This window comes from Drosophila suzukii, chromosome 3, assembly GCF_043229965.1.
Source record: "Drosophila suzukii chromosome 3, CBGP_Dsuzu_IsoJpt1.0, whole genome shotgun sequence".
In the NCBI taxonomy this organism is placed as follows: domain Eukaryota; kingdom Metazoa; phylum Arthropoda; class Insecta; order Diptera; family Drosophilidae; genus Drosophila; species Drosophila suzukii.
The window spans coordinates 4289828-4313429 of NC_092082.1; the positions used below are offsets into that span (position 1 = coordinate 4289828).

At 43.5% G+C, this 23602-nt stretch overlaps 8 protein-coding genes across 14 annotated transcripts; 3 read left to right on the forward strand and 5 right to left on the reverse strand.

The window, feature by feature from the left end:
- Positions 1-371: 371 nt before the first annotated feature.
- park (E3 ubiquitin-protein ligase parkin) lies at positions 372-2431 on the reverse strand. The gene is made up of 6 exons (XM_017078872.4): positions 2174-2431; positions 1922-2114; positions 1517-1862; positions 801-1245; positions 643-739; positions 372-572 (listed from the first exon to the last, which is right to left on the reverse strand). Exons 1-6 carry the CDS (start codon positions 2429-2431, stop codon positions 463-465), a joined length of 1449 nt encoding a protein of 482 aa, XP_016934361.1. The 3' UTR covers positions 372-462.
- A 165-nt stretch (positions 2432-2596) lies between these two features.
- On the forward strand, positions 2597-3378 carry Targ3 (Terminal ADP-ribose protein glycohydrolase 3). The gene is made up of 3 exons (XM_017078881.4): positions 2597-2737; positions 2801-2975; positions 3031-3378. Exons 1-3 carry the CDS (start codon positions 2616-2618, stop codon positions 3178-3180), a joined length of 447 nt encoding a protein of 148 aa, XP_016934370.2. The 5' UTR covers positions 2597-2615; the 3' UTR covers positions 3181-3378.
- On the reverse strand, positions 3125-9193 carry Targ1 (Terminal ADP-ribose protein glycohydrolase 1). Of its 2 annotated transcripts, XM_017078879.4 has the most exons (3): positions 9063-9193; positions 3631-3974; positions 3125-3365 (listed from the first exon to the last, which is right to left on the reverse strand). In XM_017078879.4, exons 2-3 carry the CDS (start codon positions 3934-3936, stop codon positions 3210-3212), a joined length of 462 nt encoding a protein of 153 aa, XP_016934368.2. In that variant the 5' UTR covers positions 3937-3974; positions 9063-9193; the 3' UTR covers positions 3125-3209. The 2 variants fall into 2 exon arrangements, with proteins under 2 accessions (XP_016934368.2, XP_016934367.2); XM_017078878.4 differs by lacking the exon at positions 9063-9193 and having other exon boundaries at positions 3631-4011.
- On the reverse strand, positions 4112-9198 carry Targ2 (Terminal ADP-ribose protein glycohydrolase 2). 2 transcript variants are annotated; one of them, XM_017078876.4, is made up of 6 exons: positions 9063-9198; positions 6379-6481; positions 5974-6293; positions 5022-5180; positions 4662-4964; positions 4112-4595 (listed from the first exon to the last, which is right to left on the reverse strand). In XM_017078876.4, the coding sequence occupies exons 3-6, from the start codon at positions 6271-6273 to the stop codon at positions 4326-4328; spliced, it is 1032 nt and encodes a 343-aa protein (XP_016934365.2). In that variant the 5' UTR covers positions 6274-6293; positions 6379-6481; positions 9063-9198; the 3' UTR covers positions 4112-4325. The 2 variants fall into 2 exon arrangements, with proteins under 2 accessions (XP_016934365.2, XP_070851875.1); XM_070995774.1 differs by lacking the exon at positions 9063-9198 and having other exon boundaries at positions 6379-6781.
- Positions 9199-9443: 245 nt separating this feature from the next.
- LOC108013176 (uncharacterized oxidoreductase YjmC) lies at positions 9444-14296 on the forward strand. The gene is made up of 3 exons (XM_017078874.4): positions 9444-9679; positions 12374-13323; positions 13669-14296. The coding sequence occupies exons 1-3, from the start codon at positions 9451-9453 to the stop codon at positions 13825-13827; spliced, it is 1338 nt and encodes a 445-aa protein (XP_016934363.2). The 5' UTR covers positions 9444-9450; the 3' UTR covers positions 13828-14296.
- LOC108012606 (dynein regulatory complex subunit 2) lies at positions 13864-16524 on the reverse strand. Its single transcript, XM_017078026.4, has 3 exons — positions 16257-16524; positions 15105-15980; positions 13864-15033 (listed from the first exon to the last, which is right to left on the reverse strand). The coding sequence occupies exons 1-3, from the start codon at positions 16422-16424 to the stop codon at positions 14509-14511; spliced, it is 1569 nt and encodes a 522-aa protein (XP_016933515.2). The 5' UTR covers positions 16425-16524; the 3' UTR covers positions 13864-14508.
- A 148-nt stretch (positions 16525-16672) lies between these two features.
- LOC108013512 (uncharacterized) lies at positions 16673-22673 on the forward strand. 5 transcript variants are annotated; one of them, XM_017079401.3, is made up of 10 exons: positions 16673-17202; positions 18742-18850; positions 18947-19105; positions 19421-19596; positions 19780-20166; positions 20513-20766; positions 20822-21047; positions 21282-21779; positions 22010-22144; positions 22203-22673. In XM_017079401.3, the coding sequence occupies exons 1-10, from the start codon at positions 17129-17131 to the stop codon at positions 22408-22410; spliced, it is 2226 nt and encodes a 741-aa protein (XP_016934890.2). In that variant the 5' UTR covers positions 16673-17128; the 3' UTR covers positions 22411-22673. The 5 variants fall into 5 exon arrangements, with proteins under 5 accessions (XP_016934890.2, XP_016934889.2, XP_016934891.2 ...); XM_017079400.3 differs by having other exon boundaries at positions 16674-17202; positions 18944-19105; XM_017079402.3 differs by lacking the exon at positions 19780-20166 and having other exon boundaries at positions 16675-17202; positions 18944-19105.
- Positions 22613-23536, reverse strand: Trmt112 (tRNA methyltransferase subunit 11-2). Its single transcript, XM_017079405.4, has 3 exons — positions 23352-23536; positions 23185-23286; positions 22613-22931 (listed from the first exon to the last, which is right to left on the reverse strand). The coding sequence occupies exons 1-3, from the start codon at positions 23427-23429 to the stop codon at positions 22737-22739; spliced, it is 375 nt and encodes a 124-aa protein (XP_016934894.1). The 5' UTR covers positions 23430-23536; the 3' UTR covers positions 22613-22736.
- Positions 23537-23602: the final 66 nt, after the last annotated feature.

Genomic DNA, 23602 nt, shown 5'->3' on the forward strand with positions numbered 1-23602 from the left:
AAAGTTGCAAATTCAAAGAACTCTGTAACAGAATATTTGAAATGCCTTAGCCGTCCCCTAATCAATTATTGGGGAGTCCCCTTGCGGCTACGCGCCTGGTTACATGAGCCTGGTGCCGCTGGCCACCCACTGCGCATCCGCCGCACTTTCTCTCCGTCTCTCCGACTCTTTGGCCAAGTGCACGTGTTTGTTGCGGTTTTCGCATGCCAGCCCAAAGAGGAAAGCCCTCAAAATATTTGTGGGCGAGCTTGGGAAAAACGTAAACAAAGTTTTGTGCGCACGCAACGAAGGAACAGAGTGGGGTAGGATGTGAGCTCCGCGGTCCTTGTCGGGGGTGTTTCTGCTATTGATTGCGTAGACGACAAACAGGGTGTTGCTCTAGCAGTCTTTACTATGGTATACAATTTAAAAGTAGTCAACAAACAAAACGGGCACTTCGGGCCGACGATAAACGACGAACGACTAGCCGAACCAATGGGCTCCCATGCAGTCGCGTGTCCACTCGGTCTGACAGACCCAGCACCACTCGAATCCGCAGCCAGCGCGTGTGCAGACCATGTGCATGCAGCCGCCTGGAAGGAGAAGGAGTGTGTTAGGATATGTTAAACTGCGTCTTTGGTATCTCCCCCCCAACCAACTCACCATCTCGCTCCGTGGGTGTTCGACATTTTGGACAGGGCTTGGTGCTGACTTTGATGGTGACATTGCTGGCCTCATCCCATCGCGCCTCGGCAGCTCGCTAGGAATGGCACATGATTACACAAGCGGGAATGATTGGTGGGGCTTAATAACCAACTCACATTCGGATCCACGGTGTATTCGCATGAGTTCTGGGCACTGGCGCCCGTCCCCTCGGGCAAACACTCCCCGATGTGGTAGCCCTGCAGGCAGTTGCGACAGAACACGTAGCCACAGCCATTCTGGCAGGTCACCTTGCGGCAGTCGGGCTCCACCAAAAGGCCCATGCCACAACCTGGTTGTGGGCAGAGTACACCACCCGCTTGCAGGACATATTCCTCGGTGGCGAACCGCTGGTAGCGATCATACTCCTCACGTGTCAGCAGCTTGAAGTGGTGGATCTCCTCGATGAAAGAGTGCTCGCAGCCGGCGGGACAGGGCAGGGTGTAGCCGAAGTCCGGATGGGGCATGAACTGGCGCTCACCCAAGCGGGATCGGCAATAGTGGCGGAAGCAGTCAATGCAGGTGACGTGCTGCGAGGCGCAGGGGAAGACCAAAACGGTTTCACTGCAAGAAATGGAAGAAGATAAGTTTAGGATCAAAATACATACAAATATTCTAGGTATTCAAAGTCACAAAGATTTAGATTTTTAGAGATGTTCTAATTATGAATTGATGACAAAAGACATAAAATCTTTCTATGAATTCGTAACAAAATAGATCGTGAATTTTATGATTTACAATTGTAAGTATACATATTATAGATGAGGTATTTTAAAGTAAAAAAAAAAACAAATATTAAACCCTAGCACAAAACCGTTATTGATTGCATAATCACCTGACATCAGTGCAGGCTAGACAAGGCACATCTTTGATATTGTTTTTAATAAGGTTTAGCGGAGCGGCGAAATCCTTCTCTCCTCCGGAAACATGCTCCGCACACTTGAAGAAGAATTCGGAGAAAGGAGGATCCCCAGCCTCGTTGTCTACGCAGGCCACCTCCAGACTTTCACAGTGTCCGGGAATTCGGCGCGATTTCAAAACATCATCCCAGCACTCCGGATCTCGATGGACAGTAAAGGCGCCTCCTTTGCACAGGGAGCAGCGCACCCGGAGTTTGCCATTGCAGAGCTTGTCACATTGGCCACAGTGGACGAAGAAGTGGGCCTTGGCACGTACTCTTTCTGGAGAGGATTAGTTAAGATTACAAAGGGTTTACTACAGAAAACAACTTGTTGCCTACCCTCATCGGTGATGTTAAGCCTCTCTTCACTCTCCAGCTGCAAATCCAACAAAGTTTCATTGAGGGGCTTGGAGGGTTCTTCACCCAGCGAAGGTTCCTCCTCCTCCAAGGTGGCAGACTGGATTTTCTGGCGCTGCACAGGCGGTCGCAAACGGATGGCATGCAAAATGCTCTGCTGACCCAGGTCACATTGCTACTAGAAGATGGAAATTGTTAGCAGGTTTTAATGGACATATTTACGAAACTTCTTACCTCTATAGTTGTGGCATCGCTGAGTTCCTTGCCGGCAAATATGATCTTTAGATCATCCGGCTGAAGTCCCAATTGGGGGGCGACCAGTTCCTTTACGTTCTTTATATCCCACTGGGGCTCCAGATTCACCGTCAGCGTTTTGCCCGTGTTCGTCTTCACATAGATACTCAATGTGTGTGTTAGAGTCTTCCCCCCAAATTGCAACAGCTCCAACATTTTGCGTACAAAAGTGGCAATAAATTTAAAAATAAAACTCATTTGTTATCAGCTGATTGGGTGCCGTCTAGTGTGACCGTATGCGCAACTCGTGGACTACTTACGCGTTGCCAAACACCAGCTGGCAGCCATTCGCGGTGAAACGCGGACTCAAGAAATGCGCACAATTGAAAAAAGTTTGTTTTGTGGAAAAGTTAAAAATATATAAGGCTAAATACAATTGAATATGTCAGGTTTTACCTACAGAGAAGTCAATGGCGACTTATTCAGTTGCAGAAGTGATTATTCCATGTGCCACTGTGTGGCTGCCGACATGCGTATGGGCAAAGGAATAGCTGTAAAATTTCGGTGAGATAATACGGGTTTATAGGAATTAATAATTGTTTATTAATATATATCCCTATACCTTAGCAACAAATTTGGCCAGTTGCTTAACCTGGAGAAGCAGAATGTTCAGCCCGGTGGCGTGGCCATCCTTCAGGATCAACAGCGTTATGTGTACTACCTGGTAACCAAGAAGTCCAGCTGGGGAAAGCCCACATATGAACTCCTTCATAGCTCCTTGGTTGCCATGCGCCATCATATGGTAAGTGTATCTATTCCCCTCTATAAAGTTTAGTTTAAAATAAAAAAATCCCCAGATCTCTCACCAAGTTCCCAAGTTGGCCATGCCCCGCATAGGATGCGGCTTGGATGGCCTTAAGTGGCCCAAAGTTAAGGAAATAATATGCCAGGTTTTCCAATCGGATAATGTGGAACTAGTCGTTTATAATTATGTTGCTCAGAAGTAAATGGCACAAATTAAACTAAAAGGATTCCATTATTTGCTTTGCGGCGGCACAAAGTTGTAGACCACAATCTCCAGCGGTTCCTGGCCAAAAACGTACTCCAGCACTCCGCTGACCTTTTCCCATTCCAAGCCATCGATTCCGCAGCCAATCTTTGGGATGGCCAGCTTATCCACTTTGTTTTTGCGCTGTAATATAAGATCGAAGATGGAATTAAATAAAATAAGTTTGTCCTTAGCTAAGAATCAAAATATATCATAATCATATTTTTAAAAACTTAGTGGAACAGAAAAATGGAATTGTCTTTCTGAGTATTCTTTAAGAATAAATACAATAATTTGTTAAAGTTTTATATAAACCTGTGAAAAAACTTTCTAGTTTCTTCTTATAATAAGATCACTAATCACAAAATATTTGGACAAACTGTTGTTGATGTCATATTGATATATTTACCATATGCTCGCGCATCTGCTCTAGAGATGCCTGTAAAGATTCGTAGGTGGGCTTTCCCCAGCTTTGGGGCTTGGTCACCAGATAGTATATGTACCGCTGGTCATCCTTCAGCACCGCCACCTCTCCACTGCCCGCGTTCTGGGCTCGCAGCTCGTCCACCTTGCCGTAGACCTTCTTGAACTGCACGGCGATTCCAGCACCCATTGCAAGATCGGCGCCCACACAATGGGCCAAGGAATACGTTTTGGGGGCGGAGAAGAGATCCCCGTCCACCTCGCTAAGACTGTACTGAGGTTTTGATGACATTCCGACCACAAAAGCCCGTCGAAATGCTCCGCGAAGCTCTAGAAGTTTGGGAGAATACATTTTTATTAAAGTTATTTGTTAGAGGAACTGAGAGTTAGACCACAACGACTAGATTACACATACTATTGAGTCTCACAAAAATCTTGGGTCTGTTTCATCGTTTAAAACTCCAATCTTTGGTTAATACCCTCTCGAGGGCTTATTTCGTTTATTAATACAGTACATATAATATAAATACCCCAAAAATATATAAATTTTGCGTGCCTTGAAAGCTCTTAGGTGTATGTTCTTAACAGCTATATAAGTATTTGGTGCATTCGGTGCCACAAGTCCCAAGCAAAACCGTTTCGAGTGCTATATACAGTGTTTCCTCATTGGATTTAGAACATTTAGAAGGGAGTCTTTTCGCGATGAAGGGATTGCCTTGAACCGCTGACAGATCTCGATGGCAATTGGATGGTCTTCATGTGCCTGCAGGTGGGACAAACGATGTTCAGCGTGTCCTTGACCATTTGCGGTGGAGTGTAGAAGAAGGCTATGATGTCCACGGTGTCCTCAGCGAAAACCAGATCCAGAAGACTGCGCACGCGCAACCAATCCAAACGATCGATGCCGCAGCCCAGGCGGGGAATGGCCAACTTGGTTACCCCATGCTCCCTCTGCAAAAGGAAATTTAAATGGGATTCGGGATGATCTCCAATATTCATAAATCTTATCTTCCTCACCATATGTTCCCGCATGGCCAGCAGGGCATAATAAAGAGCAGTATAGGTGCACTTCTCATGGCTTCGTTCCTTGGTTATCAGATTGTAGATATAACGACCGTCTTGCTCCAGGACAGCCACATTTCCGGTGTGCCTATTTTGACGCTTCAGCTCATCCACATGGCCAAATTTGCAGCGGAACTGCAGATTTAGTCCCGCGCACATGGCGAAATCTGCACTGACAGAGTGCACCAAAGCGTAATTCTCTGGGGCGCTGAATAGATTTCCCCTGGCCTCCGTAATCTGACACTTGGGAGATGCCAGCTGTGGATCAACTATATGGGTTTTAATTGTTCTTTTAAGAAATCATAGATGACTAACCTCCTTGGACATGTCTTCGTGCTCACAGATGAGTACCTCTATGGGGTACTCGCTCTGGGAGAAGGTTTGCTGCACCAGACGCTTCACTTGCCTCCACTCGAGGCCGTCTTTGTCGCAGCAGATTCGGGGCATGGCCACTTTGGTGATCTCGTGGTTGCGCTGGAATGACAGTACAGTGATTATTGGCTAGCACAAACATTGAAAAAGAGTGAGTGTTATAGGAAAAAGGGATTCAGGGATCTTCATTCAATATGTTATACAAATGTTATATGTGTTGTGTTATAAAAATTATTGTTGACTTTAAAGCGCTTTAAAAATAATGCTACCTCTTCAGAAGAATTTAAATCAGTGTGTATTTCTGCATATCATTAAAAAGGTTGTATTTAAAGCCACTCGTTAAAAAATTAAATTCATTTGAAAAATAGATAACTTCTCAAAACAATTTAATGAGAAAATAAACAAAGGAATTTCGAACTTGTTTATCTTGGCCATTAATAAGAATCAAGAAAAAGTTAAAATTACAAATTGGCAAACTAATCTCAAGAAACTGACTTTACTTTCTCCTCTGCCAATTACCATCAATCAAAAGAAATATTTTTCTGAAGAAAACTACATTTAAGATGGGAACACCGCTTAACCGATAGCTACTGTACCCCAAAGTTCAAATAAATTAACTGTATGCAAATATCCCTGAATCATTTTATGAGACAACATTTTAATACAAATAAAAAGATTAAAATTCTGACCACAAAAAGGGGAAACTGTTTTGAGATATCTACTGTATCCCAATGTACAAATAAATTAACTGTAAATTGACGAAGGCAGTGGCCAAGAAACCAGTTTCCCGAGCGTCGAAGTGCGGTTACTCTTTGGGGGAAATGTCACTTGTTTTTTTCGGGAAAACCCCCACCCCATCTCGAAGACCTTATTTACTATCCAAAAAAAAACTCACCATATGTTCCCGCATACAGATCAAAGCGGCCTGGATGTCATCATAAGTGCTGGCTTCGTAGAGATTCGACTTGGTGACCAGATAGTATATAAATCGGGAGTTATGCTCCAGAACGGCGCAGTTTCCCCTGGCCACTCGCCTCTGCCTGAGCTCATCCACATCGCCGTAGATCAGGGCAAATTGCCAGGCCAGGGATCCTCGCTCCGCCACAAAGGATGACTCCACGGCATGGGCCAAAGCATGGGTCTGTGGGGCCTGAAATATGTCCAGTTTGGACTCCACAATCTTCACATTCGCCATATATGCTATATATATATCAACTGCAATTAAGCGGAAATTATTCTGATTGCCAACCGAAACCGAAACACAGAGCAACTCAATGCCAAAAATGATTTTCGTACTTACGTGCACGCAGCGGTGGAAACTTTCACGTCGAGGTCAAAACTCGCGATAAAAACTTTTTCGGTTTCGGAATGGTTTTGACTTTGGTTTCAGGCTTGCTTTTCGACTGCACAGAAAAACCAGAATGAAAACAAAGCAATTAGCGGACGCGACTGGGTTTGGAACTCTAAAACAGTTAGCGGTTAGTTGGTAGCTTGTTTATTTTGGCGAGATTCACCGATTTCCCACTACCAATTCCAATTCCGTTGGAGATTATTAATGAATCGACTGCCTCGGCCGGCGGTCTGCAGCGGAATGCGCACTGTGGGATCTCGGGGATTGGGTATGGGATGGTTTTGGGTGAAGCGACGTGACGGGCGAAAGCCCAGCGAGAATCTTCGAGCCCCAGTGACAACATTTCGCCCAGAGGCGCCGCCACAGGGGGCACCAAAAATTAATGATGGCACAGCGAAAAAATATCATAATTTTCCACTTAATATTAAATTAGTAGAGATCAACCCAATTTACATACAATTGCCTCTTTTGTGATATTAGAAAAATTATCTTATCTTTGTTTTGTGGTCTTTATTGCCAAATTGGACAACTCCCAGTCTAGACAACTTGGATTTATATTTGATCTTAGGATTTTAACTCATTTGCGAAAATGTATACAATGACTTCCTAGATACTCTATAAAATATCGGTATTTGTTTTATGATTTTTTTATAAAAATAAAAATTCATCATATATATTCATTTATTTTTAATAAAAATAGAAATTCATCATAAAATGTAAAATGTAAAAATTTTTTTATGAAACTTGAATAATAATTAATAGGATTTCAATGGAAACCATAAAATATATTTTTTTAATCAGAAAATATATTAGTTCTTCAATGATAAGTTTTAATTGAAAACTATTAAAGCAAGATTTGAAACCCTATGTTATAAGAAAGATATTTTCAAGTACCAGAAAAGTAGACAATCAACTATGTTTCATATTATTCGGTTAACTTAATCTACATATTTTTTTAATAAACTCCCAAAACTGAATTTATTTTTTCGGGTGTAAAATCCACCACCCAGCATGACGATCCACTGAGTCATAATGACGATGATGATGGCGGTGATGATGACATACATGTGTGCTAGTAAGTGTTAGCTGATATCGTTTGTTTGCTTTCGGCGACAAGTTGACTTGGCTTCGCCCAAAATCGTCAAGCCGCTGTAACAGCCAATTAAGAACTTGTGCAGGCTTTTGATAGCGCTCTATAGATTAGTGACGACGGATCGTTATTGATCGGAGCACCTGTATAGGAAAATGAATTGGTACCTCTATGGAATGGGGGTGCGTGGGCCGCTGTCAAAGGTAATCGGCGCCCATGTGCTAAATAGGGGCAGTCGCTTGCATGTATAAATATAAATATGACTTAAATTATTCGTTAATTGCACGGCAGGTGAAATAAAGTACAAACACACGTACAAACACCAAACAAATAACCATATTAAGTGACAAGTTGTATTCTAAAACAAACAAAACAGGCAGCAGGGCAACAACAGCTCCGATTCAATATGAGATAACACATTTACATTTTGGTCGATTGTTTACTCATATCGAAAAGTAAATATTTACTTTGCTAGTTAATAAAAAACACTTATTAAGTAATGGAAAGGTGGCTAAAAGAAGCCAATGACTTATTTAGTATGCCTTACAAAATATTTGCGCTTAAGTTTACTAAGAGCGTGTAAAATTCTATAGCGTTTAGTATTCAAAGTTTGACAAATAATTTTGAGTTTGACATTATTGTATAAATATTTAATAAAAATGTTGAAAACATTTTAAGCCTTAAAATGCTTTTTACGTTTAAATCTGGTTGGTTTAAAACTGGATCATTAATCAAAAGTATTTATTCACAAGAAAAACGTTTGATTTACTTTGCTTTGGAATTTTTACGACGGACATGTCTTCAACGTTTTTTTATGACCATAAATATATTGGATACATTTGGAAATTGTATAATAAAATCTGTTGTTTAGTTTCGCTAGAAATGTTGATTATTGAAAAGTATTTTAAATTATGAATCAATAAAATATTTGAGCTGATAGCATAAGTAATCTTACTTTAGTAACAGGAATTTGAAAATACTTCATAAAATGCGTGGGTGTTTGTCTAGGCTTAGGGCCACTACGTCATCCAAGACACCCACCCGCGTTTTTGCAGCTTTTCGCAAAAGACAAAATCAAAGGAAAAGCAGTCCCAACAAACCAATTGTTGATGCTTTTAAATACACAAATTTTGTAAATAAAAAACTGATTTATAGAAATTAAATTATGAACCTTTTGACTTATAAAGTAGACCACTTTCCCTTTCTATTACGCATATCACGCGGCAGCTTTGAACCGAATTGTTATATATTTAAATTCCGATTTCGCTTTTCCTCCCGATGGGGCACCTTGTGTGGAAAAGCGATAGCTGCGAACCTGCGAACGATGCCAGTTCACGGCAGTTCAGATTGTCGCCTCGAACGATAAAGACGCCCGATCCGGAGAGAGCTATACTATAGCTTTGTTATAACATAGCTCTGATTGGAAGTTGGCGTGCCAATTGGCGCTAGTGGCTGTTGTTGTTGTTGCTGTTGCTGTTGTTTTGTTTGTTGTGCTAATTACGTAAATTGCGTGTCTAATTGTTAGTTGATTTAAATACTTTACGTAGTAGTGATTTGGTTAGTTGACTGGCCGCCAGTGTTTTGGTTTTTTCTTTTTTATCTGGGCAATTAATCCCGCGCGCGAGTAAATCTCCCCGAGAAAATAAGAGAAGCGTTGTGAGTCACTTGAGAATTAGAGAATAACTAAAAAGTGCAGGCGAAAAAGCAAAGCTCACGGCAGTCACATCAGCTGATTGGGATTCTGAATCCGATTCCACCCCGCTCTCTCTCTCTCTCGCAGTCTCTCGCTTGCTTACGTATACGTAATATATTACGTAGCAGACCTGTGGAAGCGCTTCTCGGGTTCTCGCTCTCCCACTCTCCCACTCTCCCGCTCTCTTCTGTTCTGTTTTGGTTACCCTTTTTGGCGCTACCTTACCTTATTTGCCGACATGACTGCGTTGACATTGCTACGTCGATCTCTTACGGCGGTCAGCTGCTCTGCTTACGAGGCTTACGCCCCCGTTCGCTCGGCGAATTGGCGGTTTTTGCCGCCGCTTCAAAGGCGCCAATTGCACTGGCCCACTTGTGGGCGACCTGCTGCACTTTTGGCCAGCAAAACAACAGCAACACAGGCAGCAGCAGCTGCGCAGGCGCCAAACGCGCATGCTAATGCCAGCGGTAAGTTCAAAACCAGATTTATGCAAATTGCGCGTGCAATTGCTGATTTATGATGCGGCAGCAGATTCTTAGATGTGAATCACGCATTTGTGAAGCAATAGAAGAAATCAGATAGCTCTAAGTAACCTCAGTAGAAATCTAAGAAAAGGTCTTAAGCTATATGGATACAAAATTGTTAAGCTGTATAAATATTAGAGATCTTTAATGTTAAGAAAAACAAAAACATTAACCACTTAAGTTGAAAAGACCTAATAAAAACGTAGAACTCAGACCAAAATGTTATAAGTCTGTTATGGTTTATAGAGAAGATCAATAATAACTAGATTTCTTTCAGTTTACTTAACAGCCAACAAATATCATAAAAAGAATGAGTGGGTTTAAATGAGACTGTTTTCATCAAACTGAAAACATAGCTCATATTTAAAAATTTCAATTTCACATTAATATTAGCAAATTTGAAAACAAGTTTTTGATATTATATTAGGAAACTGTATCACATATAAAGATTATAAAGCGCCCACTGAATTCAACATAGTTAGTAAGAAAGTAAACAATGATACGATTTTTTTTAAATACTTTTGAGAAACCCACTTACTAAAGATTTATATTTAAAGAAGATTGTTTAAGTTCTATTATGAAGAATCATTATCGAAAATATAACCTGTTGATTTCTGTTTTATAATCTATTTGTACTATAAGTAGTTGACAACCCTGTCTTTTTAAAATTTCGTCGTTACTTTTCCCCTCTCCCACTCTTTCCATAATTCAGCCGGTTTTTGCAAAATTTTCTCATAATGACTCCCACACGCAGCGACAACGTATTTCTATAGACGTTTATAATTAAAACAAATGTTTCTCTTTTGACAGCCAAGTAATTTCAAAAAAAATGTTTGGCGAACAAGTGGCGATTTTATAAGAAAAGGGGGACGGGTTCTCAATTAACAATATAAACAAAGAAAGGAATGGGAATGGAGGCGTCCCTTGGTCTGCCTTGCATTTCTTACTAATCACATTTTAATTGCTCAGTTTGAAAACTCATTAAGCACTTACTCTTCCTTTTTTGCAAAAATAAAGAGCAATTAAAGAACTGGTTTCATTTCACTTGCCTTTTAATCATTTTAACACCCGCTGCAAATATGCGGATCGATCATCTTTCTGCCATTACTCAAAAAAGGTGTTAATGAGCGAAGCAAATCGGTCATAAAACTTGTTTACCTATACCCAACAGTTGTTGTTTATTGTTATTACTTAATGTACTCGTCTACTCCAGATTGATTAGGTGCCAGACCCCCGAAGCTCTTCAAATATATTTTGGACTACGGGCTAAACCTGATAAGATAAGTGGGTAGACCAGAGAGACATTCTCTAAGATCTGCCAAAATATTTAATAATTAACAGATGGGCGTTGGCTATATTTATTTCATCATCAAAGTAAACAAAGTCGTTTTTGATCCATTTAAAACTGAAGACTGAGTCAGGCCTTGTTGATAAATAAATTTTTAAATGTTCTAGAATTGGTCTAATAAGCAGGGAATGTGTGGTTTAAGTAAAATAAAAAATAGGCTACACATTTCTTTCCTGTTTTTCATAGCTTGGATCTAGTTAAACAGTACAATAAGTCCAGCTTAATAAAATATTAAAATAATTCCTTTTATCGACTATACTTCATAATTTTTACAAGTGTTCTGATTGGCAAATTATTTCTGTTTCGTTAAGCTCCCTAACAACTTATTAAACACAACAAATAATGCATCATTTACCATGAAATTGGTTTATTTTTTCGAGTGGTCTGACTGGGTTTCGATAAGATAAAGCTTGTAAGCCCATCAACTTAATTGGGTGTTAGCAGTGGGTCTTTGTGTGTGCCATGTGCCCATCTGTCACACTCGCTTTCGTTGTGTAAGGTCAACAAAATTATGTGGTTTAGATGGAAGTAATGTTCCCATTCCACTTTCCCCCACTACCCGCCAAGTAAATGAACTCAAATTGAAATGCCCTAGAGCATTACTTTTCTTTCAACAAGATCACTTGCCTTTCATTCCGAAGCATTAATATCAAAGTACAGAAACAATTTCCACAAGTTCAAGGTCATTACCAGGCGCACACAGATACTCTACCCACACACACTCAACACAAACAACTTGAAATACTCGCGCACATATAATAAATTCGCTGCGAGTGAATAAATAATGTGTGTATATAGACTTGCGAGCCCCCTATAATAGAAAGTATAGAGAGGCAGAACCGAAAAATAAAGACTGAGAAATATAAACACGTTACACGCGCTAGACGATTTTGAGAGATTGCGATTCCATTATATACCGTATACCATGTATGATATCAGGTAGAGAACCCCTTTGAAAAGCCAGTAGAAACCTGACTAAACATAATGCTGATAAGCATATTCGCCTCGAGAATTTCGGGTTTGCAAAAAGAATAAATAAACATTAGCAGATAGAGCGAGCATATAGATCCTATTTGGTCTGTTTCCAACCGCTTAGGGTTTGCTTTTTTGGTATGGGTGAGAGATTGCCAGAACAATTAGAAGTTCGCTTCGGTCGCCTGAGACCATTGGAATGGTTTTCGTCTCCAGTCGCTCACAGGCCGCGTATCCGAAAGCACACATTTCGCTCCGGAAAATCGGAACAGGAAAAGATACTTTCAGTTCTAAAGTGAAGCCACCACCCCTTTCAGACTTTTCCACTACGATCCGCACCATGTCCTCTGCCGCTCCAAAACTTGTGGCCGTTGCCGAGTCGCGTCGCTTTATGATCGACTGCTTCAAGGCCGTGAAGGTGCCCCAGGCCCATGCCGAGGCCCAGGCGGATCTCCTGGTGGCCGCCGATCACCGGGGACACTTCAGCCATGGAATGAACCGCCTGGAGATGTACATCAACGATCTGGCCATTAACTCCACGGATGGCGGAGCTGTGCCCAAGATCCTGAAGGAAACCCCGGCCACCGCCTGGGTGGATGGTCTCAATGGATTGGGCGCCGTGGTGGGCAACTATTGCATGGATCTGGCCATTAAGAAGGCCAAAACTGTGGGCGTTGGCTGGGTGTGTGCCAAGGGATCGAATCATTATGGCATGGCGGGTTGGTATGCCATCAGGGCCATGGAACAGGGTCTGGTGGGCATGTCCATGACGAACACTTCGCCCCTGATGGCTCCCACTCGGGCCAAGGAGGCTGCCCTGGGCACCAACCCTCTGTCCTTGGGCGCCAATGCCACCAATGGCGATAAGTTCCTCCTGGACATGGCCACCACCGCCGTGGCTGTGGGCAAGATCGAGATCCAGCGCAGGAAGGGAGCTCCTCTGCCCGATGGATGGGCCCAGGATCCTAATGGAGCGGTGACCAATGATGCCGAGCTGGGCTTCAGCACTGGCTGCCTGATGCCCCTGGGAGGATCCGAGCTGACCTCTGGTTACAAGGGCTATGGCCTCGGCGCCATGGTGGACATCCTGACGGGCGTTATGTCCGGCGCCAACTACTCCACCCAGGTGAGGAAGTGGACCCACGCTGGTGCCGATTCCGCCGCCGATCTCGGCCAGGTCTTCATCGCCGTGGATCCCAACTGCTTTGCCCCCAACTTCGAGGAGCGCATGACTGACTTCAACTGCCGCCTGAGGGGCACTACGCCGGTAAGAATATATAAGACCTTTCATTTTTTTAAAGTTTAAGATTGATGTTTATTATATATTTTTTAATCAAACTTGTATTTATTCCATTTAAGAAATAAGCCTCTTGTTATCTTATCAAACTTAGAATACTCCCACCAAGATAATCGTTTTCTATTCAATTGAATTTAGAGAGATTATAATATGATAAGCAAAATAAGTATATTATTTTGATAAAATATATCTAGAGGAATCATTCATATTAGAACTTTATAATTTTAAGTCAGCTTAAAATGTTTTTGATAGTTGATATAATTAGTTATAGTTATTATAAGTTCATCTAATGAGTTTATGGATTTCTTTTTACAGACCGATCCCAGCAAACCCGTCTTGTTGGCTGGAGACAAGGAGCGAAATGGAATGGCTGATGTCGATGCTGCCGGCGGTATTCAATATCTAGAGAATCAGCTCAAGACCTGTGCCAACTTGGCCGAAAAACTCAATATCAAGCCCCTGAGCTTTGTCTAAACTCGAAAAATTCTGGATTTAAAATAGGGAGCCAAGCTCACCCGATGCCATATTCTAGAGAAGCTCTGCATTTCGACGGACCAAATCACTATGTTACTTTACACTGCAAGAAAAATGATATTCGCAACAGCTTGATTTGCGCTGGTGCTGATTTATAGTTTGTTACATATCCCCGTGCACTTAAAAATTTTTACTAGTTTTCTAGAAGGCTGTCGTAGCTCTAAAATACTGTTTTTTGTTTTCGTAGATCTTAAAATCTAATTAACTAAAAAACATGTTTTACGATCTACGGCATTCTTCTAGTAAATTAGCAATATAAAGTAGATTAAAGACTTGCAGCTGGCACTTTTATTATAAGTAAAGGGACGTCTAACTATGTTATACAATATATCGCTTTTGACACTTAAATATATCCATGTTGTGTTCAGCAAATACGTAATTATTAAAACGATAAATGCTCGATGATAAATTTGTGTTTATGATTGTTTTTGTGTTTTTCTGATCACTATTCTCCACTTATTTTTTTTGAGTCTCATTCCTGTAATATCAAAGTTGAGTAATTAAGTTCTGATAAGGTTTTTGAGTTGAAGCAAATAATTTTAAAATTTAATATCATCTCAAAATAATATTTATACACAGAAATCAAACAGTTGACTTTAATGGACCACTTTAAATATGGTATTAATAATCCAAGATGACTTCGCTTAAAATGGCTTGGGACTCGAATTTGGCATCTTTATGTGCCGTCGGCGACCTCAGGACCTTCCTGGATCTGAATTCCTGGCACTTGGTGTCGAAGAGCTTGGGTGGCATTGGCTGACTTGGAGAGGACACATGCATGGCAGTTCGCAGTTCCTCGGGATCCTCGGTAACGCTCATGGATTTGATGAAGTCGATCAGGCGCTGGTTGTCCTCGGTGAGGCGGCGCTTCTCCTCCAGCATCAGCAGGTTTTGGGCCTCGGCCATCGCCTGGCGACGCCAGAAGTTCCTCAGGCTCTTGTTCAGCTCCACCAGTTCCTCCTCGCTAATGTCCACATGATCCTTCAGGTTGAGGGTCTGCAGCTTGAAGTTCTCGTTCACCTCCACCTCGGTGTCGTCGAAAACCTCGCCGCCCAGTATTACCTTCTCCGCCTCGGTCTGAAGTTTCCTGCAGGTGATCGACAGGGCCAAAAGTAACTCCCCGCTCTTCACATGCTGTTCCATTTGCTGGGAATAAGATTAGGGTTTAAGAAATTCAATGCTGAATAGGGATCTATATCCTTCTAGGATAAACTTACCTTGGTCAATTCGTAGCACTCGCCGGTGAGGATGCGCAGCTTCTCGTGGGTGATCTCGCGGTCCATCTCCTGGTTGAGCTCGATCTTCTTGCGCACGTTGGTGAAGTACTGGAACTCCAGGCGGAGATCATTTAGAGTGGAGTTGTTCTCCACGTCCATGCGAACCATTTCGCGCTGGAGGTCGGCCTGCATGTTGATGTACTTGGACTCCTCGGCGTTTAGCTTTCGGGACTCCTCCATGAAGGCCTCCTGGCGCTCCGTTAGCCAGTGGATCTTCTCGTACTTATGGGCGTCCAGTTCGGTGCTTCTTAGCGACTCCACAAAGTCGTTGAGCTGCCGCTGCATGTGCGTCATCCGGCGGACAATCTGATCCCGTATCTTGAAACGGTTCTCAATCTCGGTGTTCACCCGATCGTCGCGTTGCTCCAGGTAGATGGTGTAGTCCTCTTTAATCTGATCTCTGGTGGTGATGTTGGTGGCATGGATGATGTTCTCCGAGTTCGATTTCATGGCTTCCAGTTCCTCGGTGCGACGACGCACCTCCTCGTAGTAGTCCCGCAGCATCTCGTCCGCCTGCTGGTCGTACATGCTCCTCACCCCGCCCAGCATCACGTGGAAACAGTCGCGGATGTGGTCAATCAGCTCCACCGTCTTGCTGTAGCAACGCACGTGCTGATCCTGCGTCTGCGACATGTCGTCAAGGAGCATCTTGATGTGGTCGTTTTTCGCCTGGATGATCCGCTCCGAGCGCTCGCCCCACGCCGTCATCTCCTCGTTCAGCTCCTTGATCTTGATCTCGCGGCACATCTCGTGCCACTCCTCATTGCCCTTCTCCTCCATGCGCTTGCCCATCTCCAGTTCCCGCATCAGGGCATCCTGAAAGGATCAGGGGATCAGGATTGAGAAAGGAGTATTGGATTAAACAGACGGCATATTAAGTTCTTATTAAGAGTGTCTTGTTTTTATAATAATATAGGGTCATAAGGGTTGATCACTAAAAAATATTTTATAAAAAATGTAGGCAAGTTTTGATAATCATATATAATGATATTCATTTCTTATTTTAATAATATTATTTCTAACTTATATGTATTGTATAAAAATATATAGATTTTTCCCTTCTTTGTAACCAAAACCCTTTCATTAACCCACCCGCATGATGAGGCGCTTCTCATCGAACATCGCCTGTCGCTTGGCCTCCTTCTTGATGGCCTTCTTTTGGGCCTTGGTCAGTTTGGGCGGTCCATTGGGCTCCTCCGCCGCCTCCATTTCCTCGAGGTAGTTGGCCGAAATGCGCGTAATGCGCGCCAAAACGTCCATGGTGATCGCTAGTGTATCTTATAGAACTGTTAATTCAAAAGCGCCAAAATATGGATTATAATTTTCGGGGAATCTGTTGGCAAACTGAATTTGAACTGTGTGAGTTTATTTGAAAGCTGAATCAAAGTGTTGCCCAGAGCTTTTGAAGGGTTGATTCCAACACTGGCTTTCAGCTTTTTCAAGTGACTCTCTTTTTGGGTTTTGGCGCAGCATCTGAAGCTCCATCGCCCGACACTGATTTCCTCAGTTGACGCTCAAAGCTTGGCTCGCGAGGTTGTTTATAGCTCCGAAATTCCGGAAAGACCCTTAAGCATTTCAGTTCGATTCGATTCCGTTCCGGGTAGTTAAGCCCTCCACTGAAGGCACGCCACCTCGTGTGTGTTGTGGTCCTTGCTCCTTTTTCCTTTTTTCCGGCTGGCACTGCCTTGTAAACAAAAATAGCTCTGCTGCCTGGCTGGCGAGGGTGGTTACAACCCCCAAATCCGAACTACAAAGCTCCGCAGCATAAGTGGCAAGGGCACTCCTGGCTGCCTGGCTGCCAACTTTTTCGGGGTTGCAGACAGTCGGCAAACAAGCTGCGAATGCGACTTTAAATGTCCATAAACATTCGGCCAGCAAAAATAATAGCAATAAACCAACAGTCGTTCGGAGTATCTCGTATAGCCAAGTGCAACTGTATCTGTATCTGCTTTTGAGCGGTGAAAATGAGCGAATCCGGTGGATATCAGAAAATGCCGCCCGGCTGGGACTGCAAATACGATCAGACAACTGGAAATTGGTGAGCTGCAAGTGCATGCATGTATAATACAAGCCGTCATAAATATTTATGCATTCATTAAACACAAAGTCGTGAAAACCGGACTGTACTGAAAGATGTGGCGCTTAAAAAGAGGGGGAGTTTGATAGGTTGCCACGAGAGGCAACTGATTAATTTGCGTGCCACCGTTGCCTTGGGAGGCTCTTTCGGTGGGCGAAGGATAGTGGGTGGTGGGGTGGTGGGGTGGTGGGTGCCTTGCTGGCTTTAAAATGCCAAGTGGGTGGTGGGTGTCCAGCTAAAGTTCAGCGAAGGTTCACGATGTCTGGTTTAACGGTAGGGAAATTGCCCGAAGGTTCGCTGATGTTAATTTTTAAAGAACATCCTGTACACTGATAAAAATATTGTAAGAAACAATTCTCATTGTAATGAAATTCCGTTTTAATTATGCTATGCATTTCAAAGAAGAGAGAATTAGAACATGGAATATAGAATATTTAATAATAAAAATGATAAGTGAAAATTTACCTGTGAATATTAAGTTGATCCACACATTTTTTTCTGTGTACTTATTTTTCTTTTAGAGAGAATTCCAATTCCAATTCCAGAAGCATACTCACTAAATCTATAAATTGTTATTAACACTGGCTAAAGTATGATTGTACATCCGTTTGCATAAAAGTTAACACCGAAAACTCAAAGACCATTTCAAAATTTCAAAGTATAAGTTCTTGGAACCGAAAGATGAGTCTTAAATATTTTTTGCGTGACTGAAGTTTGCCTTAATTTAACAAATTGTAAATTAATTGAATAAAATTGAAATTATTGTTATTATTGAAATTATTATTATTTGTAATATATATTCCATGGTATTTTATAAACCGGAATTAAACAAGTTTCTTGTTCTAAATTCCAAAGACCTCATGTGACGGGGCCATTTCCCCATGGACTACTTAGGGCTCCTTAACCACTCCAATTGGCCTCGTTTCAGCTTCACAAATTGTGTCACTTCCGCGTCGTCGGATGCCAGCGGGGTCTTTAACTTCTCCTTAGTCTTTGATATATGAATGCGCAACATATATAACCCAACCACCCATTTTTTAAAGGGTTGTGCAATTAAGCAACAAGCCCAACGACTGTCATACGTTAATTCAAGAGGCCACTCAGCCGGAGACGAGTTTTGCATCAACATCCCCACAAATCCCCATTCCCAATCTCAAAATCAGAGCCACGATGGCCTGCCAAACGGAGATGGAAATGACGACTGTGCGTCCGCCTTTTGGCAGCTACTTGGCACGTGTCTCGGTTTAGAAGGTTCCACTTCCTTCTCCTCCCTCACCCTTTACCTGTCTACCCTCCCAAGAGGACCATCAACATGTGGCCAGAATCCCAAGCCAATCCCAATCCAAACCACCACCAACCGGCCGGCTTGAATAAGTCCACCCTTGGCCTGAATCCCGGAGCTTTCGATTGGCCCTGGATGGGAGGTCATTTGGTGGCCTTTGATTTCGTGCAAGCTCATCTTCCATTTGGCCACCCTTCTTATGCTTCTTACCCTTCCAGCTATTACATAAACTACCTGACCAAGGCCATGCAGCTGGAGGATCCGCGCGGACGCAGTTACAGGCAGTTGCAGGACGAGCGCTGCTCCACGGAGTCGATAGCCTTGCAGGTAACCTCCGCCGCTGATTATTTCGATTGGGGCACTTTGCATTTTATTGATTTTATAATGGAACACGCAACCTGACATTCTCGTTCCTTGCAGCAGTTGGTCAGTCCGCCGCAGACCTCGCACAACAGCTCGCCGTACCACGTCCATCCCAGCAATAACCTTACCGCGATTCGGGCCTTCCAAGAGCGCCAGCATCCCACGCTACACAACGTCTCAACCAGTCCATTGTTATCGGCCTCCTCCAGGGGACAATTGGTGAGTTGGCTACAGATTGATATAGGGGTAGAACCTACAAGAAACTTTGAACAGACAACCATGATTGTCAATCAAAAAGCACAAGTTCTACAATTCACCGTGGGAGTGCTTTAAAAACTTATAGATTTTAAAGACATGTGGAATTTCGGAAACATCAGATTTACTGCATGCATGTCTCCATCTCCCTCGCACTCCCGTGTTTTTAAAAATAATTGTGGCATCAAGTATTTGTGAATACGTTAGTGATTATCCTGATTTTATGTTTAATAATGTTAAAGCACCTTGTTACCTAATGTTTTTTCTTTAAACCCTCAGGAAATGTCTTCACCTTTGCCCTTTCAACGAGCTCGCTTGGGTGCGAATCTCTCGCGGCGCTCCACCATCCAGGAGACCTCGTTCACCACCCAAGCGGAAACGGATGCGGTGGTAACCAAGATCCAGAACATGTTCCCCACAGCGGGCGAAAATCACATACGCCTCCTGCTCAAGCGGTAAGCAATTGGCGGTAGACTCTAGCCCAGCTTTCATGCCAACTCAGCTAATCCCCACTAATCTGCGTACTTACCTCTCTGTCTTCTCACACGCTGCCTAACGCCGCTTACTGCACCCGCCTAACCGTCTAACCCCACGATTAAACACTCATCCCACGCTTACTAACCCACGAAAACCCACAGCTACTATAACAGCGAGGCGGTCGTCATCAGTGCTTTGCAGGTGGAGAAGCACCCGGTGACCATGCCCGGTCCCTTCGTGACGCCCCCCTCGCAGAGGCACCTCTTCCACAGCAGCTCCGCCTTCTACATGACGCCACCGGCACGTCGTCCGGACACGGTGGCTAGTCGGCGCACCTCGCGCACGGCCAGTCCCTTGCCCGGCGGACGCTTCGGTAGTCTCGTGAGCGTGCAGAGCGGTCCTGGTGGTCCCGGAGGTTCGGGGGCTCCTGGCCATCCTGGCCACCAGGTGGTCCTGCCTCCGGGCTCGTCTGTTCCGCCGGCTCTGCACGGATCGCCCCTGTGGCGCAGCTCGCCCAGGCCGCATTCCTCGCCCAAGATGAAACTGAGGTTCGCTGAGATTTCCATTTAGGGGAAATTGAATTGAATTCCTTAGATCTTTATTTAATTCTGTCTTTATTTGTTTGTCCGCGAGTTGTCCGCTCAAGAGAGAATCAGTTTTTTCTTCATTAATTTTTAAAATCAAATATTTTAATGGGGATTTTATTTATACTTTTATTAAGATTATGTATATAAAATTTTAGTTATAATTTTAAACACTCGAGGTCACTCCTGTAAGTCACAATTTTTAAGACTCTAAATGTTGTAAGCTAAATTATCCAATTTATTTTATTTATTCGTTCTTAACCCTTAAAATAATTAAATTGGTGAAGTAATACCTCCCTATCCCCCATAGATACATGAAAAATATATTTCCCAAGGCGGATGAAGAGCTGCTCCTGGATATCCTTGCAAATGCGGATAATAATGTGCAGTTTGCCTCGGAAAAGTTGATTTCCTTGGGATACACAAAACGCGAGATGCAACAGCCACACAGGCCCAACAATCGACCACCGGAATTGAGCCCAGAACAGAAGGCTGCCGGGGATCAGGGTGGTGTACACATTCCTCTGAGACCCAAGGAATACACAGAGGAGGAGAAGATAAAAAGTAGGTAGAGTCGAACAATTAAAGTCCCATTCAGCTTACACATTTTTATTTGCAGTGCAAACTTTGCTCAAGGAGAAGTACCCACAAATTGCCGAGCGCATTATACTGATGGCTTTGGAGTCGGTTAACTATGCCGAGGATCGGGCTACCCAGATCCTGCAGATTGTCCAGGACGAGGATGAGCAGAGGGCCCAAAAGCAGGCGCCTTCGAAAACCAAACATCTGGAGCTGGCCAAAACCACGACGGGAACCGAACAGGTGGATGGTGCCACCGGAGACAGGTACCCCTTGATTTTACCTTTACCCCAACCAACCAAGGTCGTTGCCACCTGCTTTTCCCACCCACTTCTCTCTCTTTGGCCCGCTGCTTTATCCGTTTGTTAATCGACTGCCTATTTTCTATGTGAACTTTTGTTGCTGCCTTCGCCTCTGACTAAACCCCCGAACCAAATAATATTATAAAAAATCAAATCAATCCACACTGTCCGCTTGCTTTGCGCCACTCGATCAACCAGCCTGCCCACCGTGGTGGAGCCCACCACCTCATCCAAACCGAAGCCACCGCACAAGCGCCACATACTGCCATCGATCAATGTCACCACACCATCGACGTTCACCACCCAGATCATTTTGGCCCAGACCACGCCCACACCAACGCCCACAGTGGAGGAGAAGCTGGAGACCCACCTGTCATCCATATCGAGCGCATCCTCATCGCATTCATATGCCTCACCCGCACAATCACCCCGCATCGGGCAGAAAAGCTACGAGCGCCTGACCACCAAGGGCATCCTGGCCAAGGGCGGCTATACCCATTATGGCCACAGCGATACCAATAACTACAGCATCGGCGGCTACCTGCATGGCTCCTCGAATGCTAGCTCCTACTCCTCCTACTCCGCATCAATGACGTCCTCATCGCTGGCCTCGTCGGCCCAGTCCAACTCCTCATCCATCGCGAGGAGGCCAGCAGCATTCGAAAGTCGCGCTCGCACCAAAACCGATTCACTGAAGTATGCCCGCTAAACCCGATACCGTTTCGCTAAGTAGATTTCGAATCTGAATCAGTCGTTTGCGCATGCGTTTTTCAAGGATTTCGCATGGATTGTAGCAGGGAATCCAGTTTTGAGCTAATCTTTACAACCTATTTACTCGATTTTTTTGGCATGCCTAAAGCTTATATAATCTTTGATTTTTATTTTGAATTTATTATATTCAAGTATATATTTAATTTCCCTAACAGGCATCGCCAGCACTCCTCGGGCTTTGGAAACTCCAACAACTCGGAATCGGCAGAATTCCAATCTATCATCGAACGAATGGCCAGCTTGGGACCCAATTCTCAGCTCAACAAGGGTGCAGATGAAAATCTTCTATTGTGAGTTCCTGCTTAAATATTACTTTAAAAATAATCCAATTTCATTTCTTCTCTGCAGAGCCGACTATGTCACCTGGAACGGACCCAATACCAAGCTCCTCCAAAAGCAGCCCACTCAAGGACCTGATGCAAGTCTCTTGACAGAACGGAGCTACAAACCCAGGGGCGGCAATTCGGAACTCTGCAAAGGAGCCCAATCTGGATTGGCCAAGGGCAGCATTTACGCTCAAGGAAGCAATAAGAGTCCCAACATCAAATGCAACTAGGCGGGAGTCCCCCATCTTGAATCTCCCCAGGGCGCCAAAAAAAAGGGGATTAATCATAGTACATGGATAAGCACCACCCCCCAAAAACTTAGACTTACCATTTATATGTGTCGTAAAGTGTTTTTTGCTCTTCCTCCCAAAAATCCTACCAAACACTCCATGAGTACGTAGATCTCAAGACCCCCAAAAAAATCACATTCCATCCAAGCTCCAATTATTTTTAGTAACTCGTAAATAAACAGACTTTAAAACTAACAAACTTACTTAATAATAATGCGTTTTTGGAGAGATGGGGCTATAGTACAAAAAGCATTGAATGGGCGGATCTAGACCTCGTCCTCGTTGAGGAGCATGTTGGGTATGCCATCGGTTATGGGGAACACCCTTCCTGTTTCCGGGCACTCCAGCTGACCCTCGAGCACGTCGATCTCGAACAGCAGGTGGTGCAGCTTCTGCAGGAGCAGCTCATTCTCGCCAATGTTTTCCGGTTGCACAGCGGGTATGTCTTCTGTGAGTTCCGCCTGAAAGATACGAATTTGCGAGGGAATTATAAGGTGTTCTTGGGAAAATTATCACTTTAAAGTGTTTACTTTTTGTACATAAATTGTATTTAACGTTGGCATTGCTATAATAATGCTGTAATCTATTTATAGGATTTAAACAGAACTGTCTTTTAAGTTCTACTTGCGTTAGAAAGTATTGGAAACTATTTGAAAAATTGTACAGTATCCACTCTATCCACCAGCTGTCTTAACCCGAACCTTTAACACTCACCACCTGAGCAGCTCCGTAGACCGCTGACCAGTCCAATTTGGGTAGAATTCGCTCCACGAAAGTAGGATTGAACTCGCTCTCCACCACTTCCTTTTTGCTTATCTGGTTCGAAAAACAAATATTCCATGAAACAATCAATAGGCAGCGTTATAGATTCCAGAACTCACCGTCAGCTTGAGGGGAAATCCCACCTTTACACCTTTAATGGCCATGGAGGTAAGAAAGTTGTATGTGCTGAGCTTCATTTTCTAGCTTTCCAATGTAGTATTTCTTGCCGTAATTTAGAAAATGGGAATGTTTTTAAAAATATTTGCGGTGCACGTTGTGTTCCTTCTTCTTCTTTCTGATTTTGTCATTCCCTGTTCCCGCAACTATCGATATTTCGATACGCAGTTATCGATGTTCTGAAGCAGTTGGC

Excerpts from the sequence above, each read along its gene's own strand:
- LOC108012606 (XM_017078026.4), bottom strand. The coding sequence starts at position 16,424 with ATGGACGTTTTGGCGCGCATTACGCGCATTTCGGCCAACTACCTCGAG. Across the intron at positions 15,981-16,256 it reads AGAAGCGCCTCATCATGCGG|GATGCCCTGATGCGGGAACT; the intron begins GTGGGTTAATGA and ends TGATCCTTTCAG. Across the intron at positions 15,034-15,104 it reads AGTGCTACGAATTGACCAAG|CAAATGGAACAGCATGTGAA; the intron begins GTAAGTTTATCC and ends TCTTATTCCCAG.
- Targ2 (XM_017078876.4), bottom strand. The coding sequence starts at position 6,273 with ATGGCGAATGTGAAGATTGTGGAGTCCAAACTGGACATATTTCAGGCC. Across the intron at positions 5,181-5,973 it reads TCTGTATGCGGGAACATATG|CGCAACCACGAGATCACCAA; the intron begins GTGAGTTTTTTT and ends CTGTCATTCCAG. Across the intron at positions 4,965-5,021 it reads ACGAAGACATGTCCAAGGAG|CTGGCATCTCCCAAGTGTCA; the intron begins GTTAGTCATCTA and ends GTTGATCCACAG.
- LOC108013176 (XM_017078874.4), top strand. The coding sequence starts at position 9,451 with ATGACTGCGTTGACATTGCTACGTCGATCTCTTACGGCGGTCAGCTGC. Across the intron at positions 9,680-12,373 it reads CGCGCATGCTAATGCCAGCG|ACTTTTCCACTACGATCCGC; the intron begins GTAAGTTCAAAA and ends CACCCCTTTCAG. Across the intron at positions 13,324-13,668 it reads GCCTGAGGGGCACTACGCCG|ACCGATCCCAGCAAACCCGT; the intron begins GTAAGAATATAT and ends TTCTTTTTACAG.
- Targ1 (XM_017078878.4), bottom strand. The coding sequence starts at position 3,996 with ATGTATTCTCCCAAACTTCTAGAGCTTCGCGGAGCATTTCGACGGGCT. Across the intron at positions 3,366-3,630 it reads AGCAGATGCGCGAGCATATG|CGCAAAAACAAAGTGGATAA; the intron begins GTAAATATATCA and ends CTTATATTACAG.
- park (XM_017078872.4), bottom strand. The coding sequence starts at position 2,431 with ATGAGTTTTATTTTTAAATTTATTGCCACTTTTGTACGCAAAATGTTG. Across the intron at positions 1,863-1,921 it reads GCTTAACATCACCGATGAGG|AAAGAGTACGTGCCAAGGCC; the intron begins GTAGGCAACAAG and ends AATCCTCTCCAG. Across the intron at positions 740-800 it reads AATACACCGTGGATCCGAAT|CGAGCTGCCGAGGCGCGATG; the intron begins GTGAGTTGGTTA and ends TGCCATTCCTAG.
- LOC108013512 (XM_017079400.3), top strand. The coding sequence starts at position 17,129 with ATGAGCGAATCCGGTGGATATCAGAAAATGCCGCCCGGCTGGGACTGC. Across the intron at positions 18,851-18,943 it reads CGGAGTCGATAGCCTTGCAG|CAGTTGGTCAGTCCGCCGCA; the intron begins GTAACCTCCGCC and ends CGTTCCTTGCAG. Across the intron at positions 19,106-19,420 it reads CCTCCTCCAGGGGACAATTG|GAAATGTCTTCACCTTTGCC; the intron begins GTGAGTTGGCTA and ends TTAAACCCTCAG.
- Trmt112 (XM_017079405.4), bottom strand. The coding sequence starts at position 23,429 with ATGAAGCTCAGCACATACAACTTTCTTACCTCCATGGCCATTAAAGGT. Across the intron at positions 23,287-23,351 it reads GATTTCCCCTCAAGCTGACG|ATAAGCAAAAAGGAAGTGGT; the intron begins GTGAGTTCTGGA and ends TTTTCGAACCAG. Across the intron at positions 22,932-23,184 it reads TCTACGGAGCTGCTCAGGTG|GCGGAACTCACAGAAGACAT; the intron begins GTGAGTGTTAAA and ends CGTATCTTTCAG.
- Targ3 (XM_017078881.4), top strand. The coding sequence starts at position 2,616 with ATGTCAGGTTTTACCTACAGAGAAGTCAATGGCGACTTATTCAGTTGC. Across the intron at positions 2,738-2,800 it reads GGAATAGCTGTAAAATTTCG|CAACAAATTTGGCCAGTTGC; the intron begins GTGAGATAATAC and ends CCTATACCTTAG. Across the intron at positions 2,976-3,030 it reads TTGCCATGCGCCATCATATG|ATCTCTCACCAAGTTCCCAA; the intron begins GTAAGTGTATCT and ends AAAAATCCCCAG.